The following is a 21,874-nucleotide window of genomic DNA, read 5'->3' on the forward strand; positions in this document are numbered from 1 at the left end:
TCTTGCTAGAATTTTAGTTTGTGTAATACTTAGGATTTTCTTTGATAAGTTGATTATTTTCAGTTGTTCTTGTACATTTTCTTCCATTTCACATCTCTGTTTCTCTGATTTAGATCTAAAAAAATGGTTGTAGTTGGTGGATTGTTGTAGAAAGTCTGTATTGTGTTTGGTTTGCTGAGGAGAAAGTGGGTGGAAAGTATGTTTGTGGTGGAGTGACTGTGTAACAGGCTAGATTATGGTTGTATAGAGGGTTGTTATATTGTCTATGGTTGATGTGGTTTGGGTTGAATTTATTTTTAACATTGTAATGTGGGTGGAGGGAGAAGTTATGTTGTCTAGTTAGGTTGTGTCTAGTTGAATGATTGAAGTAACCATGTTGAGGGTTAAGTCTCGGAGGTAAATTCTTCCATTTATTGTGAGATGATGGGGGTGGATTTGTAGGTATTGGTTCCCAAAAGTTTAGTCTGGAGGTTTCGATGGAACTTTGATTTTTATGTAGGATGCGATGAGGATTACGTCCAGATTTTCTATTGTGGGCTGAATTGCTGAGTGTTGTTTGTAAGTTATTTTGGGGTGTAAGAGAGGTTAGGTCGATGGAGTTGTGTCCCCTAGATCGTCTGTGGTTTGTGTTAGATAAGCGTGGGTTCATTTCTGTGTATGTTTTTGGTTTATTTTTCTTCAGGAAGAGGTTATCCGATGCGTATTCTATGTTGAACTGTGTTTCGTAGTTAATAAAGAAATTGGCTTGTCTTTCCCAGCGTTGTAGGGAGTTTGTTTCTTCAGCTTCACAAGTTGTTTTCAACAATTTAAAAAACACTTTGCAAGCGTTGACCATCTGAATGTTTCTTTAGTTCGTTTATTCAATATATATATATATATATATATATATATATATATAATATTATTATTTAATTGAACGTCACGCATCCATTTTCAAGTAAGTTTATATATATATGTATATATATATATATATATATATATATATATATATATATATATATATATATATATATATATATATATATAAACTTACTTGAAAATGGATGCGTGACGTTCAATTAAATAATAATATTATATATATGTATGTATATATATATGTATATATATATATATATATATATATATATATATCTGTGCGTGCGTACGCGCGCGCGTGTGTGTTGACTGCGAGGCATGTCTTCTGTTTACAACACTCTTACTGTTCATCATTGAGTGTCTACAATGCAAACCCATTTTCCAGCCTTCAAGCCAAGTTCACCTTTAGCCTCACCCGCCAAATAACACAACAGCTCATGAAGAACAATGATACTTCTAACAATAAGGTACCACAGCTAAAAGACATTCTGAGAGAAAATCAACAAAATAAAGGTGAGAAATGTTTCGATCATTCGTGTACTCAATACATTTTGTCTTTTGATGTACACTTTTTCTGCACGTACCTCTGTCCCACTAACATCTATCTATCTATCTATCTACTTACATACCTATCTATTATTAAAAAAAAAAAAACATATGTTCACAGTAAAACATATATCACCAGGAAAATGCGAGTGCAGGCGTGCTAGACAAGAAGTGGAAGCTTAAAAATATTGCAATGAAGCCGAAATATGAATAAAAACATCATTAAATATTTTAAAAAAATATAGTCTATCAGTTATGTATATTATGTATTGATAGAAAAGTATTTGAGAAAGTCTAATAATCTTGCTAATAAAACTTAAAGCTATTAAGTTATTTTTAACATAGATTTTCTAATGCATACTGTAATATGTTTAATGCATTCTTTTCTTAAAATACCTCAACTTCAATTATATTATTAAGCTGCCACTTTCTGCCCCTGACTTTTCTAAGTTCAATTATCTCTGCACATGTATTTTCCTGGTAGTCCACTTATTTTACAGGCAACACAGTCTTAGTTATTAAAAATTAGTAAATTTATTAATAAATTTATTATAGATATTATTCAATAAATATGCATATAAAGTTTTATCACAATGAAAATTCATATTCCAGTAAAAATTGATTCAAATAAAACTGATAGGAGAGTAAAAGTAATGCACGAGATAGCAAAGTAAAAATAATCAAATGCACATGAAGTAAGGATTACTAGTTTGAACCTGTTTGCTTAAACATAAAACAAACTAGAAAATTATTAATGATGATATGGCAAAAACAAGCAATGAAGATGAAAATGAGAGAAAGATAAATTATAAGATGAATTATAAAAAAATAAAGCTACAAATATAAGATCACAGAATATGAGAAAAAATTGTTATAGATGAGAAAAAAATGTTAATGATAAGAATGATAAAAGTTAATTACAATAAAATTAAGCAATGGAAGGACTTTCAGAGGCTGTATGTACACATGTAGACTCTCATAGTCGTTTCTAAATCAATTTCTTTAACGACTCATTTTGTAAGTGATCACCCTTGATACTCGAAATGTGCCTATTTATAAGCTTTGTAAAGGGACGTTCTAGCAACTTCTACAAAGATGCATCACATGATGTCCCGATGCTGATTGATCAATAACTCGGTCGACCATATGAAAAAGCTGTTACTAAGCCGTGATTTTAATTTGACAATTTGTCGATGCCGTTTCGAATCTTGCTAGAGTGGTTTTCAAAATTAGATTTCTCTCATTGAGCCCTTTCACTAAAGATGAAATTTTACAAAAATATTTAAAATGGAAAATGGTGCTTAGAAGTTGCACTCAGACATCATTCAATCATTTTTGAATGCACATATTTTATCGTAACTTCCTACTGAACCAATATTTCATAAATATATCTCAAAATGTAATTGAGCATTGGTTCTTTTTAATGAACTTGACTGCATTTAATTGGTTTTGGATTGAGTTAAGGAGAGTTGAATTCGCGAACGAATAAATATTAACTTTAAGAATATTGTTTAACCACTATATATTGTTTATATACTTAAGGCGGCGAGCTGGCGGAATCGTTAGCACGCCGTGCGAACTGCTTAGCGGTATTTCGTCTGCCATTACGTTCTGAGTTCAAATTCCGCCGACGTCAACTTCGCCTTTCATCCTTTCGGGGTCGATTAAATAAGTTACGCACTGGGGTCGATGTGATCGACTTAATCCCTTTCTCTGTCCTTGTTTGTTCCTTCTGTGTTTAGTCCTCTGTGGGCAATAAAGAAATATATATACTTAAGCATACGCACGCGCGGGCACACACACACACACACACACACACACACACCACGCACATATTCATGTGAGATAAATTTAAGTCATTTGAGTGAATCTGAGTAGACAGAAGCTGATTGCAGGATACCTCTAGTTCAAAGATCCATTCTTATACTAGTGACACGTAGATAGTATCCGAGAATTACATGTCCGTGGAATACTCTGCTACTAAGTATTCACCAAAAGAATCTCAGAAGGAGAATTTTGGAATGTCTTACAAATCTTCACTGTGCCATAAATAAATTGGATTTGGAGAATCCGTGTCAGTTTCTTTTGCTCTTCGAAAAGCCTAGTATTTCTAGGTTTTTGTAGTAAGTAATAAAGTGGATACAAGAAAGATAATAGACAAGTAGACAAGTGTAATAGACAAGGGTGGTCAAGTCATGCTGGGGTGGATACGTAGGGAAAGCTAGAAATAGATGTCAGCAAGTAAAGAAAAGATTTAAAATTTGAGGGATAAAAAGGAAAGCCGCTTCTAGCCATTTTGAACAAGACAATCACATAACCACAACTTCAACTGCTGTTCAAACTGGAATTTTGGTGGCACACCTATTGAGCATTCAGAACGCATACCTGTTAGTTTAAGTTATCCTGATGAAAACCCCCTCATATACCCCCTCTCTCTCTCTCTTTACACACACACACACACACACACACACACACACACACACACACACACATATTGAGAAAAAAAGTCGTCAGAATTTTGGAAAAAAATCTATTATTATTAGCGCTATTGTTCGTTTCTCGAACTTGTCAAATAGAATTTTGTGAATGTGTATTCACAAAATTCTATTTGACAAATATGTGACAATTATTCGGTAGCCATGATAAAACTCCGAGTTTCGGATGTTGGGGCGGAAACCCACGTGGGTGTGCGGGCGCGCATGTGTATGCATGGACTGGTGCGCTTACGCGAATACTATAGACATTTTTACTCCCTCCCCTCACTTAGCGGTAATTCTAATAGCTCTTTTGTCTTAATAACGGTCAACCACACAGTAATTTCCCGTTGTTTAACGGTCATTTTCATAGCATTTTTCAATGGCCAGGTAACTGAAGAGATGGCGGCGTGGGTTTCCGCCCCGGCATCCGAAACTCGAAGTTTTATCATGGCTACCGAATAATTGTCTCATATTATTTACAGATAAATTCCTCTATTTACATAATATCGAGGTCTCTTTCTTTCTTTTGTTGTCTTTTCTATCAATATATATATATGTTTGCTTCGGTTTCTACTACTGGATGCCTTTTGTAACGCTAACTACTAAACGTACACACATACATACATACCTATATATGAATATGGATATGCATTGGGAATTTCTGTTTGCGCCTATGTCATGTACATACGTGGGAAATAAACTATTTTGTGCTACAGAATCAGTCTGCCTTGAATAGCAATGAACAATCGTGATTGTTTCATTATGTGAAACGGCCTTTAAGACCTCAAATGAAAAAAGACATCCATTTTATTTTCTTATATAGCAAAGAACGACTTACATTCGTCGAAAAGACATCATTCAAACAATCAGAACCAGAATCGAGGTGACGAAAAAGATACAACTGAGGGTGAAATTGTGGATTCAACAGTTTCTGGTATGAATTATTCTGGAAGTGGAATGGATGCCGCCAGTGAAGATGTATTAGTGATGTCACAACAGAGAACAACGCCAATCTACGGCAGTGATGACAAGATTCAAGTAAGGAAGCATTTTCTTTATATTTTATAACTGTTGCTGAATGATAGAGTATCACGTGCATTTGGTAGTTCTATATCAACTGGAACTCACTGTTTTGTAATGTGTCATCGAGTTGCGCTACATAGAATCGTTGATGCATACTACAGGTGGTTGAGATCTGTAATATCAACATCATTAACTGAAATTATATTATTATTATTATTATTATTATTATTATTATTATTATTATTATTATTATTATTATTATTATAATTCAGTAATCTTATTTTTATCACGTGCTTTCACTGCACTACCGAACGCAGCTTTGTGTGCCTTGGGTATGTACCGTATTTTGTTATGGTGCTCTTATTTTCACTGTACTGAAAGTGTTTGCGTGGGATGTGCGTGGTGTCTAGTACTGTTATTTTCTGTATGTTATATACATCTTTAAGTCCTGGTGTTTTGGTTATGTATTTGTCTGAATGTTGTTTTTTATCATACCTAATTCACCTACTCTCACAGGAACTGTTTCTGTTTTTAGGCTCCACATTCGAGTTATCTCTATTTCCAGATCTTCGTATTTTGAGCATTTCCCCGTTTCTTTTAGAGATACATTGTCATCTGTTGGTACTGATACATCGATTAAAAGGCATTTTTTTCCTTGGTGATTTCTGACAACTATATTCGGCCTATTAACCTTGATTTTTCTATTTGTGTGTATTGGCATATCTCAGAGTATGATTACTTTCTCATTTTCTGAGATCTATTCTAGGGTGTGTCTATACCACCTTTTCCTCATGTTATTCCATAGTGTTGGCATAACTTTCAGTGTATATAGGTCCCAACTCTGTCATGGTATTGGTATTTACGGCATAAGAGCCAATGAAGATACACACGCACTTTATCGTGGCGGCGCTTGTATTCCTTTTGTGCAAGGCTTTCACATCGACTTTCCAAGTGGGTCACACATTCCATACTCTTTCCACAGAATCTGCATTTCTGGGTGTCAGAAGTGTTATAGATGTTATATTACACTGAATTGATAGCGAGAGCCTAGTCTTGTAATGATCAGGCTTTCGGTGATACGCTTCAAATCATCTCGCTCAAGCCATGCCCACGATGCTGTATTTTCCTTAACGTCTAGTGCATTCCTTTCAAACTGTCCATGCATTCTCATTTCAAGACGGTCTTCTTTTCTCTTCTCTTCATCTCTTTAGTTAAACTCTTCCTTGACCATCATTTCATCTGCATTTACACCCATATCTTTCGCGGCATATTGCAGCAAGTCTTCATCACTATTTATCAAATACTCAGCAAGCGTTCTCCTTCCACTTCTTATACAATGGTCTATACTAATTAGTCCTCTGCCATCATTCTTTCTTTTCATATACAGTCTGTTTACGTTTGCTTTAGGGTGTAGCACCCCATGCAGCGTCAACAACTTTCACGTCCTTCTATCCAGTGTTGATATTTCCTCCTTTGTCCATTTGAAGATGGATGCACTATATCTGACCACCGCAACTGCTCAGGTATTTCATTGCAGTAATCAAAATTTTGGCATTCAGTTTGAATTTCAATACCATCTTCACCCTTTTTTGACACGCCTCGCTGACCTTGACTTTCATTTCTCTGTGTAGAATGTCATCCAGCTCCAAAAATCTCTAAATATCTCTACCCACTACCGTCGGATTCACCCATTGTCTCTCCTGATGATAACCGCAATCCTCTGCAGGATACTTTCTTCCCTCTTTTCATATTAAGTACTGAGCATTTGGTAATCCCAAATTCCATACCGATGTTCCTACCACACTTCTAGACTGTTTTGGTTAAGGAATCTGTTTTTCAGATTTCCCAAACAATTTCAGATCATCCATAAACAGAAGATGGGTCAGTGATGGGCCTTTCTTCCCACATCGGTAATCCATCTTAACTTTCCCAAGTGTCATTTTTATGGGTATTAGTGCAATTACAAAACGTAACGAAGAAAACTAGTTACTTTGGAAGATTCCCCTTTTAATATTAATTTCTCCAAGGAATACATTACTTGAGTACAATTTGGTTTTCCACTCTTTCATGCTATGCATCAGAAAATTTTTGATGTCAGCAACACCAAACATCTGCAGGTATTAAACGATCCAAGAATGAGGCATCATATTATATGCCTTCTTAAAGCCAAGCCAAGCCAGAGACATGTTTGTATGATGTTTTTTTACAATACCTCAAAACTGTTTTATTGATGACCAGGTGATCCTTGGTAGCCTGAGAACTCTTCCTGCATCCTTTTTGTTTCCTTGGTAGTATTTCTTCCTGTGCCAGGAAAGTGTATGTCTTTTCCGCACATACTCCAGTGAGTATCTTCCATATTATATTTAGGCATGCTATGGGACGGTAGGTTCCCACAATATTTCCCTTTCTTCTCTTTCATTACAAGTGTTGTCCTCCTAGTTACCATCCAAGCGGGGACACATTCATTCAATTGGGCTGCTAGTCTTTCATGCACCGTGTGGCATCTCTTCAGCTAGAAGCCATGAATCCCATCTAGTCCGAGGGTTTTCCAGTTAGGCACTTTACCCACTTGTTCTTTCACGTCACCCGTACTTATGACAATATTCCTTTGTTTCTTTCCTCCTTGTAAATTTGTCTTGATCGTTCCTGTCCACATTGCATCCCTTTTATGCACCACATTGTTTGCCCATAAACGGCTCCAGAACTCCTTGGCTTGATTTGCACCAGGAGCAACATTTTCCCCATTGTCTCCTAACGTTCGGAAGAATTGCTTCAGGTTATTTTTGAAGAATCTTTTCTTCTCGAACTGCATTTACACCCATATTGTTCGCAGCATATTGCAGCAGATCTTCATCACTATTTATCAAATACTCGGCAAGCGTTCTCCTTTCACTCCTTATACAATGATCTATACTAATCAATCCTCTGCCACCATTCTTTCCTTTCATATACAATCTGTTTACGTTTGCACTATCTTTTGCGCTCCCTGCATGAATGGTAATACAGGGGTCATTCTCAACTAATTTTTAGTTCCTTTACTGGTCATTTCAAGTGCTCCCACAATCACTAGTTTTGTAACCGTCTTGAGAATAGGAGAAAAAGAAGCAGCTTGGTGAATAGACCAAATTCTACAGGTCTGTAAATACATTCGGCAGATGGTAAGGAGACCAGCAGTGGGCATTCCTGTGCGATAAGGAGACAAAAGAGGCCTCACACTCTTGAGGTCAGCAGAGGTCAAATGTGTTTACTACTACTAGCGATCAATGAGAGCGCTGACCATGGTCTTGAAAAGAACCAGTTGACTTTGTTCTATTTTTAATTACTGATAGAAAATAATAATAATAATAATAATAATAATAATAATAATAATAATAATAATAATAATAATAATAATAATAATAATTATTATTATTATATATATATATATATATATATATATATATATATATATATATAGGAAAATAAAAAATGATAATAAGGCAGAATGCTAAACTGAAAGCATATTTTAATATCGATATGTATAAGGAGGATTAAAAAGGATTTCTAACCAGCTTTCACTGCATGGCAAATTTTCAAGAAGATGGAGAATGAAAATGTTTTTACAAAAAAATAAGGAAGTGTGGTGTTTTGACACCACACTTCCTGCTTAACACAAACGTTCAGCCCCTTTTTTTTAAACAAAACACAAATCTCAATTCCATGCATCCTAACCTTTCTAACAATTATCCACATGGATTACCATTGAACTTTAAAAGCTCAAAAACAATATAATGTATTGGTATATTTATTTATTTATTTATTTTTTTTTATATATTATTTTAAATTTTTTTTGTAAAAAGCATTTTCATTCTCCCTCTTCTTGAAAATTTGCCATGCAATGAAAGCCGGTCAGAAATCCTTTTTAATCCTCTTTATACATATCTATATTAAAATATGCTTTCAGTTTAGCATTCTGCCTTATTATTAATTTTTATTTTCCTATTATTTCTCCACGTGCGGTTAACACAATCCCACCATTTACTGACTTATATATATATATATATATATATATATATATATATATATATATATATATATATACTGATGTTCACATCGTTGAATTTTTGAATTTCTGATTTTATTATTATTATTATTATTATTATGAAGACAGCCAGCTGGTAGATTCGTTAGTAGGTCGGACAAAATGCTTATCGGTATTTCTTCCGGTTCTTTACGCTCTAAATTCAAATCCTACCGAGGCTGGCTTTGCCTTTCAACCTTCTGGGTTCGATGAACTAAAGTACTTGTGAAGTAATGAATTCGATTTCATCCACTTGCCACCTTCCCTAAAGTTCAGGCCTTGTTCCTGTATTAGAAACAATTATAATTGTGTAACAAAATTTTTATTCCATTTTGTTTTTGGTCAGTAAGTGTTATTTCCTATTTGCTTCTATATAGAAATCAAAAGAAATGACTAGTATTCCCTTCAAACTTTGCTTTTGTGATCTGGACATCAATGTTTTGAAACTGACCTATTTTCCATTATATTTCAAGACAGATTCAGCATCGAATTGCTGAAGCGGAAATATCGTAGTCGCAAATACTTGCTTGTCAGTTGCTTGACCTTAACCACTTGAGCTTATTGTCACCCTTAATGGCTGAGAATATGTGCATCGCTGATCACGAACAGGAGTAGTTAGGGAGCATCATAGCCATGTGTTGAGAGGGATTCTTTGGGGTTTGAATATATGTAACAAAAGCAAAGTTTGAAGGAAATATTAGCCATTTTTCATACTTTCTAGGAATAAGCAAATAGGAAATAACAGTTGCTACTCAAAGACAGACAAAAATTATGTTACACAGTGTTATTATTAAAATAGCAACACTATCAATTATATTTATTCTTTTTAATAGCTTCCAGTGAGCAGTTTGTTTTGTTCAACATGTTTAATCTTTCGGTAGGGTGTCCACTTCTTTTGGCAGTTATCATTTTTGTAAATAGATTTGAAGATACTTTAGAGATGATTTGTGTTGGTCAAATTATTGTTGGAACATGATCGGAACTAATTCAATGTTAGCTAATATACTTTATTTATGAGCCCATATACGGCGACTTCCGGGGTCACTTGGCCCTGCTGTCTACACCTCTCGTTAGGGCGATATTCATATATCCATCCATCCATCCATCCACACGTACATACACACGCATATACATACATACCTACAAATACATATATTTGCGCGCGCGCGCGTCTGTATGCGCGCGTGCGTGTGTGCGCTAGCGCAATACATGAAACCTCCGATTAATGATACGTAGAAGTACAATATTTATAATCAGCAAATATCTGTATTGTCTCATTTCTTAAAACAAAAATCATATATACATATAGCAATCACCAATCGATAGAACAAATAGTTTTCTTCCCTTCTAACGTTGATATTACTTCAACATTCATAAATTTTAGCTGTTGCCGACACCCATATCACATTATTTAGTTATTATATAAGAATCTAATTCTGTATAATTTTTTCTTGACCTATTTATTGTCCACGGCTCACACCTCTCTCTTTTTGGCCATTTTTCATTTTCTATATTTATCCTATTGCCCTTGTCAATATGTTATGTCAATACGCCTTTTGCCAATATAACTTATGAGAGTTCATAGAGGAATGTACTCGTATTATATTTAATATGATTTTAAGAGCCTCTAACATATGCATTATTAATATGCAGTCTTATTCCCACTAGTTACACAAATTAACCTGTGATGCAATATACAATAAATTTACCTCAGTTTATTCTGCAGTACATCATGGCGTCAAACGAATGTTACTATTACGTCAGTAACGTAAGAAATTTATGCAGACACACATACATATTTATAATCAGCGTATACATATACATGCACATACACACATACACACACACAAGCACGCACGCACACACACGCACACCTACACGCACGCATGCACACACACATACATGCATGCATATTGTATACTATTAATATTGAAGTGTTAATAATTCTATCTATTAATAATAATATTTTAGTAGGCAGTGTATTGAGTAGGTGTACGTGGCTTTAGCTATGACATTTTATATTGGCCTCTTTGACTTCTGCCTGCTCTATTTCCAAATATAGCTCTTTAAAAGAATAATTTAGTAGTATCTTTCTATTTGATTGAATGAAGGTATGAAAATATTAATTCTCTCTCCCCTCTCTCTACCCCTCCCTCACCCCCTCTATCTCCCCTCTCTCTTTTTATATATATTTGTAACATATTTTCACGCACACTTACACACACACACACACACACACATATATATATATATATATATGTGTGTGTGTGTGTGTGTGTGTGTGCGTGTGTGTGTGTGTGTATGTATGTATAAATAACACACACACACACACACACACACACACACACACACACACACGCACACACTAACGAAGAATGCCAGCACTTTAAACTTATAGATTTCTAGAAGTTTTCACGCTTTTATCTATCAACCCATTTGCTTAATTATCGCCATACATATGTTAATTTATTTCTATAATTGAATAAATACACGCGCACATACAAACACACACACACACACACACACACACAAACATTCTTTATTTGTGAATTAAGGCTACCATAGGTTTCATGTAAAGAAAAGTAGGAAGATATCCTAGTGTCTTAACAATTTTTCAAACCAATCACATGGAGAAAGGTGTTCGCCTCTATTTTGGGAAACACAGCTCGAAGATTCACGTGAATTCACGTGAATTCACGTGAATAAAACAATGAATCAATGTATCAAGGGACGTTACTCTTGGATGGCTTCTCTTAGTTGTTTGTCTCCCTTGGATTTGTCTTTTAGGTAAGTCGAGGCAGTTCGTCATTGGGCCATATTTCTCCTGTGTGTGGAGTTTGTGTGCTATGTGTGTTCATATTTCACGTGTTGGAAAGGGGCCATCCTGGTGGGATTACCGTCGCAGATAGTAGCTCCTTGAAATATTTGAGTGCAAAATATTTCGTCTGTATGCAGGGGGAGAAGGTTTCATCCCTAATGTTTAGGTTGTTATCTGTTGATTGTATAATGTTTAACTTTTCAGTAATACAGAGTTCACATTTGGTACCCCGTCCTCTGTACTTTTTGATTTTAGCCATAATTTTCCATTCTGTCTGGAGGTTGCTTATTCTACCTTCTTTAAATGTCCATATCATATTTGACAGGGATGTTGCATGTTTTTTTTAAAAAAGATTATCTCTGAATGATGCCAGACGTTGTGTATACCTTTCCTTGAACGCGTTGCTCGTCATTCCGATGTACGTCGTTGCTATTCCGTTGGGGGTCTGTGATCTTGGCCTTGTATACGAGTTCTTTCTCGAGACAGTTGTTGTTTAGAGGCCAGCGGTTTGCGGATCTACAGTTTCATTGTCTTTCGGGGTGTTTCTGGGGTGTTTATATTTATTGTGATTGAGTATTATTGAACCTATATTGGGGAGGCAACTATAGCTAACTTTAATGTTGAAAATCTTGTGATATTTGTGTGAATGTGGAAAGTGGTTGTCTATTAATTTTAAGAATTTCCTAGCTATGTTAGTAGCTACATACATACTCTGTCTGCATCTTCTTGGTCTATTAATATTTGGTTCAATGTAGTATTCTTGAAGGTGGACCTTTTTAATGCAGAGTTATAATATAGGGTGACCTTTTCAAAAGTATCAAATGTTAACCATTTGTCTAATTACTGCTGGTGGGTGGTTGAAACCTATATCTATGTACAAAGCTTCCTCGTTTGGTTGGTGGTAGTGTTTAAATTTTTCTGAGTTAAGATTTATGTTAATGTCTAGGAAGTTGACTTCTAATTGTGATTCTTAGGCCTAATTGGCTAAATATTTGGCATAATGTTTTCGTTATTCTATCTATCTCATGTCCGTTTTTATTGTACACTTCTCCCAGGCCATCGTGCCTATATAAACCTATGTTAGCTTCTTTTATTTCTTTTTTTAAGGATGTCTTGGATATAAAGGCCTATGAGATCAGCTATCTCTACATCGTCATAGCTCTCCATTTCCACCTCAAATCGCGTCTCCATTCTTTTTTTTACCTAATATAAATTATCATGAAAGAATAATGACTTTCTTGCGTTCAAAATTATATCTATATCAGTATTTTTTATACTGACATATGTCTTACTAAATTCAAGTACCTTCTGAAGCAAGCTTTTGGAGATCGAGGGGTAGAACTCTACGATATAGAACTGTATAAATTTGCATTTGGATTTATCTTTCATTTTTTTAAAATCATTCAGTAGTTGCACTACTGCATATCCATCGAGTAAAATTTGAGAGTGCTCTGATGTGTTGTATAATATTATCCAGTATGGATTTACTAATAATTACTATTTCGCTTTTTGTGGGATTTATTAATCTACAGCTAGAATTTTGCGTGAAGTTATCTTTACGGTCTTTCAGAGTTACTAAAGGATTTCGTGGGATAAGCTTTTGTACTTTGTCTTCTATTTTAAACTTTGTGGCTGAATTCTTTGCTTCTACATTAATTGAATTATAAGTGTTGGGGTTTGTTTACTTGTATGTCTTAATTATGTTGCCGGCTAATAATTTGTTGTGTGTTTGGCTGTTTACTTCATAAATACTTTTTTTGTTTTATCTGCTTTGATAAACATGTTTGTTGATGTTTTAAAAGGTTCAATGTATGTCTGTAATGTGTGTTGGAACTTGTTGAATTTTTGGTTGAATTTTACATTTCTAACTAACTTTATAAGATCGTCATCATATATATATATATATATATATATATATATATATATATATATATATATATATATAAGTTCAAAAAAACACAAAAAACAATAACAAAAAAGTGAGGACGTGATACGGATAGTGTTACTGGACGCTCGGGAAAGGAAAGAGAGAGAGTATGACGTTTCGGGCGGAGCCCTTCGTCGGAAAGACGGAAAGTTCAAAGAATGGAAAAACGGAGGAAGAGAAAATTGGCACCGATGCCTACGAGGTTACATTGTGGAAGGACCGGAAGAGGAGGTGGTGGAGGAAAAGTTTTTTCTAAGACAAGAGAGTGAAAAGGGGAGGTGAATATCTGTGCGTGCGCAAGAGTCTGCAAGTGTGTGTGTAATAACAGAACGTGTGTGTGCGTATGTATGTGTGTGTGTGTGTGTGTGTGTGTGTGCGTGGTTTGGTGGTTTATCTGTTAGTGTGTATGTGTGTGTGTGTGTGTGTGTGTGACGTAGTGGAAGGAATTAGTAGCAGGAATAGTTAGTGGGTGCTTATGGACAATGGTCAGTGGAAGAGGTCAGCAGGCAGTTTTTGAGTATGTGTGTGTTCGTGTGTGTGTTTGTGTGGGGTTGTAGGTGTTGGGTACGTGTGCATGTGTGTGTGTATTTTGTACGTGCGCGTGTGTGTATGTGTATGTTTTTGTGCGTGCGTGTGTGTTTGTGTGTATGTGTATGTTGTGTATATGTGCGTTGCTGTGTACGTGTGTGCGTGCGTTTGCTTCTGTATGTGCGTGTGTTGTTTATGCCCATGTGTGTGTGATTGTATGCGTGTCTGTGTGAGTGTGTTGTGTTGGTGAGAGGTGTGTGTGCGTGTGTATGTGTATGTGGGTGTGTGCGCGCGTGTGTGTATGTGTGTGGACGTGCGTGTGTGTGTGGGATTGTGATGTGTGTGGGATTGTGAGTGTTAGGTACGTGTGCGTGTGTGTGTATGCGCGTGCGTGTTTATGTGTGTCTGTATGTGTGTGTCCGTGTGCGTGTGTGTGTGTGTATATGTTGTGTATATGTGCGTTCCTGTGTGTGTGCGTGTGTGCATGTGTTTGCTTACGTACGTGCGTGCAAGTGCGTGTGTCATTTATGCCCCTTGTGTGTGTAGTTGTATGCGTGTTTATGTGAGTGTGTGTTGTGTATGTGAGAGGTGTGTGTGCGTGTGTGCATATGTGTATATGTGTATGTGTGTACGTGTATGTGTGTGTATGTGTTATATATATATATATAACCGTTTTTCATACTTTCTGCGCGCGTATGTGTGTTTGTGTGTGGGTGTGTGTGTCTGTGTCTCTGTGTGTGTTGGGGTCTGTATATGTAAATTATTCTCTGTTTTTGTTATTACTACAGGAGCTGCTAATGGATGGGAACGATCCGTTGGATGAAGCGACTAACAATCCCTTAGAAACAATGAATGGCTGTTTGAACCTTTTGCTTAGCCTGAAGGCCACTGAAGCTTTAGTGGAATCTGAGTGAGTCATATCACCTCCCTCTTACACTTACACTACACGAAATATAGATATATTATACACACATGCACATGAGTGTGTAACGTTTATAAGGTGACGCGTGACTGTATCTGTAATACATGATTCTTCTCTTTCTCAAGACAACTCGTGTTGTAATGTATGGGAGTAGGCATAGTTGTGTGGTTAGAACAACGCTCCCAGATTTAGGATACCATAGCGCATCACAATGAGAAGTGTCCTCTAAGATTCTTTATGTGAGTTCGTGTGTTGAAGCATATTTTGTGTCTGGAGAGAGTCATTCTCTTTTAGTGCCTTATTATTATTTAACACACTCATCCGTAAAGTTTTCACCCATTTACTTATTTATATTTCCTAAAATTTTCGTTGCGTCTTGCAACCTTTTCAATAGTCGTTGACTCTGTCCGTTATCCGAGCTGCGGTCTTTTTGTTTGTGCGCATGTATGTGGGTCACTGTGTGTGTGCATACACATGCATGCATGTATGTATGTATGTATGTATGTATGTATGTATGTATGTATGCATGCATGCATGCATGAATGTATGTATGTATGCATGTATGTATGTGTGTGTGTGCGCGTATGCATATGTGTATGTGTGTACTTTTGTATGTATGTATTCTGCATATTCATGTGTTTTTGTCTGTGTATTTGTGTTTGTGTGTTTTTATGTGTGTCTGCATGTGTGTGTGTGTGTGTGTGTGTGTGTGTGTACCTCTGTTTCCTTTTGTGTGTGTGTTTGCGTATGTCTGTGTGTGTGTATGGATTTTTGTGACTATGTACTGTGTCTGTATGTGTATTTCCATATGTGTGGATACGTGTCTCCATATGTGTCCTTGTGTAAAGTGAAGTGTGTGTGCATATGGTCATGTGTTTCAGTCTTTATTTGCGTTTGTGTGTTTGTATGTGTGCTTGTCTGTTCATATTACCTATGTACCTATCCGTCTGTATGTCTATCTGTTTACATTCATATCCATTTGCTTACATACATGTGCATATACATATACGTATAAACACACACAGACATACATGTATCTACAAAACATTAACTGTAGAACATATCTAGTTCTATAATTAATGCTAGGGTTAATCCTACATACTATGCAGTTATCATTGGTGCATATGGTATTCTTAAATGGGTACGTGCTACATATTTGTAATATGATGGTTGAGTTCCCTGGCTTTTCAACAATCTTAATGTTGAGTTTGGTCTCCTTCAGAGCTTTCTTAAATCTACGGGCTAGTTCTTCATGACCCGTGTCCTCTAAAAACATCACTACTTGATATTTGTCGGTTTTATACCATGTGTTCACACTGTTTGCTTTGTCACAAGCTCTTTGTATTCTATTCCAGTCTTTGCTTCTATATCTAGGGCAGGTACTCAGGACGTACCCCACTGAGAATACCATATGCACCAATTATTATAACTGCATGGTATGTAGGATTAACCTTGGCATTAACTGTAGAACTAGGAATATCGTCTATAGCAAAAAATGCATAGAAGGTGCTTGTAAAGACATGAACATGACATACATAGGGGAGACATCTAGGAGCAATGCAGAAAGACTAAATGTACATTTGAGACAATATTGATGACAAAAACAGTCCACCATACTTTACCATCATGCCAAGGACCAACATGGAAGCAACCTAGGTAAACTTGACATCCGCTTTTTATCCAAGCGCCCAAAGGACCCAACCCTCAGTACGTCCTCATAAATGAAACATCCCCAGTACTAAATAGAAAATATACGTAGTAGGTAATCATACCACCATACCCATAATTTATACTTGTATACAGGTAGAATAGTTAGCAAGCTGCTATGTAGATGTATCTATGTGTGTATGTGCGTATGTATGTGTGTATGTATACGTATACGTATATGCATGTGTATGTAGGCAAATGGATATGAATGTAAACATATAGACATACAGATGTATAAGTACATAGGTAATATGAACAGACAAGCACACATACAAACACACATACGCAAATAAAGACTGAAACACATGACCATATGCACACACACTTCACTTTACACAAGGACACATATGGAGGCACAAATCCACACATATGGAGATACATATCCATATATACAGACACAGTACATAGTCACAAAAACCCATACATACACAGACACACTCAGACAAGCACACAAAAGGAGACAGAGATACACACACACGCACACACACATGCAAACACACATATAAAAACACACAGAGACCCACACACATGCACACAAACAAACAAATAGAACGCAGCTCGAAATTTTGGGAAAAATTTTGGGAAAAATTTTGGGAAAAATAAATAAGTAAATGAGTGGAAACTTTACCGGTGAGTGTGTTAAGTAATAAGGCACTAAAAGAGAATGACTCTCCCCAGAGGCAACAATACACACACACACACACACACACACACACACACACACACACACACACACACACACACACACACACACACACACACACATATATATCTGCACACACACGAGGCGGTGCCGAAAAGTTCCTGGTTTTGGCTAAAAGAAAATACTGGAGGATCAGTTAATTATGGTTGTATTCAACATATTCCCCTCTAAGATTTACTCACTTATTGCAGCGGTCCTTCAGTTTTTCTAAGCTCTATAAAAGAACTCGGAAGGTTGAGCCTCCAACGAGGCTTTTCGCGATGCTTTTACAGCCAGGAACTTTTCAGCACCTCTCGTACTTACAGACACACAAACATATGCACACACATCTACGTACGTATATTTCTCCTCTCGTTCCTTCCCACGCCACCAAATCTCAGTCCAACGCCTCCTCTCCTGCAACGCTGTTGCAATTACACTAGCATACAGCTGTCACTCCCGCACACATAAATACCAAAAGCAAGCATATACTCACGCACACGCGCACACACCAGGACAAAAATACACGCACGCATGCATATATGTTCTTCCAGATACGCACGCACTCATACATTTATACACAAATGCAAGAACGTAAATCTTACGCATACACACCCATACAAGCATCCTAAAGACGTTCGCGTACGCCCGCGTAAACAACAGGCACTAAGGCACGCATATTCACGCATGCACACACACACACACACACACAACCAATAACACCCACATTCATGTATTCGTACATCTGGTATATATTTACAAATTCGCACACACACACACACACACACACACACACGCACACACACACAGAGCCGGCCTTACCTCTGTCAGCTCCCAGACACCAAGACGCTACAAGCTTCCTGTCCAGCCACTCGGTCCAAGAAATTCTCCTTTCTAACAAATCTGGTGTTTCTGAATTGCAGATTTCACATCTAATAACACTATGTGATCAATACCAACCCGTTTTCTAGTTGCCAACTTGAACTCACAGTATCCGTCTCGGACTTCCTGCGTTCCTTCATTCACTAAACTAAGCCTGAACGAGACGAGATTCTCTTAGAAACCCGCGTAACTTTAAGTCGCATGGAGACAAATCAAACTTTTAAAAATAATAATACATGTAACTGCTACTAGATATATTGGGGGCCTTTTCGTTCGTTTGTTCACTCACCTATACATACATAAGGGCTGTTTTCTCGTATACAAGCAAAGCATCGCTAGAAAGAATCATTGAAATGAGTCATTGATAATAAAATATAAGGTCCTTATATGACTCTTGAGGCCCGCCAAAGATTTGCACATTTTATTGTATAATACACAGTTGTGCTGGCTGGCAGAAGGAACCGGTACCACAGAATGAAGTCTTTTGACATGTTTTTTTAATCTTCCAACTGAACGGCACACCTTTCCATTGGTTGCACATGTCCTGTCGTCAACAATAGTGTATCATAATTTACAAGGAGTCGATAACCATGGCTTCTTTTATGGCTGACCAGGCCTGCACGACTTAAGCGTGACTGAACCCAATAGGTTAAGCCCAAATCACCGATTTTTCAGTTTTCTCAACAATGGGTACATCTTTCGTCGGTATACATTCGCGAATGATGTACACATTTATTGCAACCACCCTTACCACACACACACACACACACACACACACATATATATATATGTGTGTGTGTGAGTGTGTGTGTGTGTGTGTAAATGTATGTATATATGTATGTGTATATAATAAAAGTAGACAAATCAGTTATCAAGCATTGTTACAATTCTTGCATTAGGAGTTTTTATTTTGACGTAAGGGAAATACAATTAGTTAGATTGTATAATACGTTACATAACTCCCAGTCAGGCAACCAGGTAAACAGTTGAGTAACGACTTGTTGATAAAGCAACAAATTATCAATAAGTGAAATTTCTAATCAGAATACCAGCATTTAAGAAATTTAAAGTGGTCGTCTGCGAGCAGTCCATCAAGAAACGATAGTAGAATAAGTTCGCAAATATAAAGTCAATAAGGGGTACCAGGATTTATAAGAGTCATTAAACTCAGCAATATCGCTTGCAAAGGCGAGCAGAAACAGAAATTACTCAAATATAGTAGACAGCAGGCGTCCTCTCTCTTACATAGACGCACACACATACATAATATATATATAAATTAAATAGAAAATGGAGAAATTGTTGATCAACAACAAATTGACTACCATCGATTATTATTTTTCTTTTAAATACAAAACTTTATCCCATCTAACAGCCGTTTCTGCTTCCAATGTTCGATAGCGCTGCTAAAGAAAATTCCGAGAATAATATTCGTCATATTCTATTCGTCATATTCTATATTCGTCATATTCTGGAGCTTCATCGGAGTGAAGAAAAATACATAAAATAAAAGAAAAGAAAAGAGCCCCGAGAGAGAGGAGGAATGGAGGCTTAATATAGTTGCATCATATCAGTTAGCAGTGTAAATGACTAAACTTTTTGTTATTGCATGTACCTTATGAGCATGATATGCTTGCATACGTATGCCCATACATACATGTGTGTGTGTGTATGTATGTATTTAAGGTTACTTTTATAATAATCACTCGTTTATTTATCTTTTATCAAAACCAACCAATGAACCAACTATCAAATCAATCCCAATATAATAACAGTAGTTCCAGTGACAGCGACAGTGATACAGATTCCGAGATCAAACCTGAAGTCCAGAAGCCGCCTCAGCGTCGACGAGAATCTCGCAAGAAAAGATCAAGGTGTTTGCCACCGAGTGTTAAAGCGTCTTCTCTAAAAACTGCCTGGACGAAAGAATCTTCAAAGAAAAAGACGAACGTAAGTGTTTCCGGCATTACTGTCATAAATGAGGTGAAATATTAAACTGTTTAGGTAATGCTCTTTTTCTGAACAACAAATCCTAATCTGTGGCAGTATCACATCTTAATACATCATATATCTTTATCATATATAATAAGCTGTGTAAATATATTATGATATGCGATAACATATCTTAATCATAAATCTTAATGTAATAAAAATCGTAGATAATTTTCCTTTACAACCTTTAGAAATTTGATTGAATTTCACTTTAGAAATTTGATTGCATTTCATTAAGAATTTTTATAATATATTTATATTGCAACAAAAACAGATTGTTGAGTCAATATACAAAGCAAACGAGGAATGTAACAAATCGTTAAAAATACAAGTATATACATGGTAGAAGTTTTCTTTGTTTCTGTCAATGTTCCTTGTTTCTATTAATGCTCCTTAGAACTGATATTTTGAGCAACGTCTCCCGTTCCTTGACACCACAAACCGCAGTGTTGAGTTGATAAGCACCGATTTAAGTCGTTCGATGTTATTTGTACAAAAGTAGTAAAGGGCACAGTGATGAAGCGAATTTGTGATACGGTTACGAGATATCTTTTGACGAAATTCAAATGGGCTTACATATGCTTGCTTTCGTTCTTTGCTTTGAAATTATTGAAGAAGTCTTTTTCACTCGAAATTGAAAATATGTAAACATGTTTCTTTACCTACATTTAACAACGTGATAAATATTCTTTGAGACTTGATAGAAGATGAGCAGAGATCTATCAAACAGATTTAAAAGCATGACTATGGTTCATAAAGAAGGATGATGTTGATGATGTTCTTGTCATTGCCGTCGTCGTCTTTGCTGTCGACGCTTTGCTCCAGGTCAGCTCTAACCAAATTGACGTGATTATCAACGATGTTTCAACAGTGGCCCTCCAGTATTTTTGTGAAATATAGTATAACCAATAGTTAAAATGTGATACTTACTGGAGTTGGAGTTAATCTAATGACGTGAATGGGAAGTTAGAATATACAGTAAATAATCAAATATCCAAAACAGTATTGTTTATGAAGTTCTTGTTAAAGTTGATGTTAGCCCTTTGTCAGCTGTGATCAAGCGGATCTATAATAAAGATATCCTAGTCATGATGGTTCCGATCTTTTACAAACATTAAGATGTGATTCAAGGGAAATTTACTAGTTATTTTTAGCAAGTTGAGCATTCACGAGCGCTTCACTGGTCCCATATTTCAACCAAGCATAGAAAAGTATCGAGAAACTCTCTCCCCCCCACACGCGTTCTCTCTTTCTCTCCTCCTCTATCTAGCTGTAAGATATATATATATATATATATATATATGCGTGTGTGCATATGTGTGAAACACACTAGCAATGCATCTCGGCGTTGCCCGGGCATTATGCCCTACAGGCCCTTTATATTTGTTCCTTTGTTATGGGCAGAATCGGCACAGCTGATATTTAATTAATGGCATAATGGAAGTTATTGTTTGT

General features: G+C 36.3%; 1 protein-coding gene across 8 annotated transcripts in view; it reads left to right on the forward strand.

Moving 5' to 3' along the window:
* Positions 1 to 21,874, forward strand: part of LOC106871658 (uncharacterized) — a 312,970-nt gene that overhangs the window by 199,357 nt on the left and 91,739 nt on the right. For 6 of the 8 annotated variants that reach the window (XM_089351062.1, XM_089351064.1, XM_089351066.1 and 3 more), the window contains 4 exons: positions 1,241 to 1,368; positions 4,702 to 4,916; positions 15,023 to 15,144; positions 20,203 to 20,377. In XM_089351062.1, the coding sequence (XP_089207188.1) occupies positions 1,241 to 1,368; positions 4,702 to 4,916; positions 15,023 to 15,144; positions 20,203 to 20,377 (640 nt within the window). The remainder of the gene's footprint in view (positions 1 to 1,240; positions 1,369 to 4,701; positions 4,917 to 15,022; positions 15,145 to 20,202; positions 20,378 to 21,874) is intronic. The other 2 variants (XM_089351063.1, XM_089351065.1) reach the window with 1 other exon arrangement.

This window comes from Octopus bimaculoides, chromosome 4, assembly GCF_046866305.1.
Source record: "Octopus bimaculoides isolate indiv1 chromosome 4, ASM4686630v1, whole genome shotgun sequence".
In the NCBI taxonomy this organism is placed as follows: Eukaryota; Metazoa; Mollusca; class Cephalopoda; order Octopoda; family Octopodidae; genus Octopus; species Octopus bimaculoides.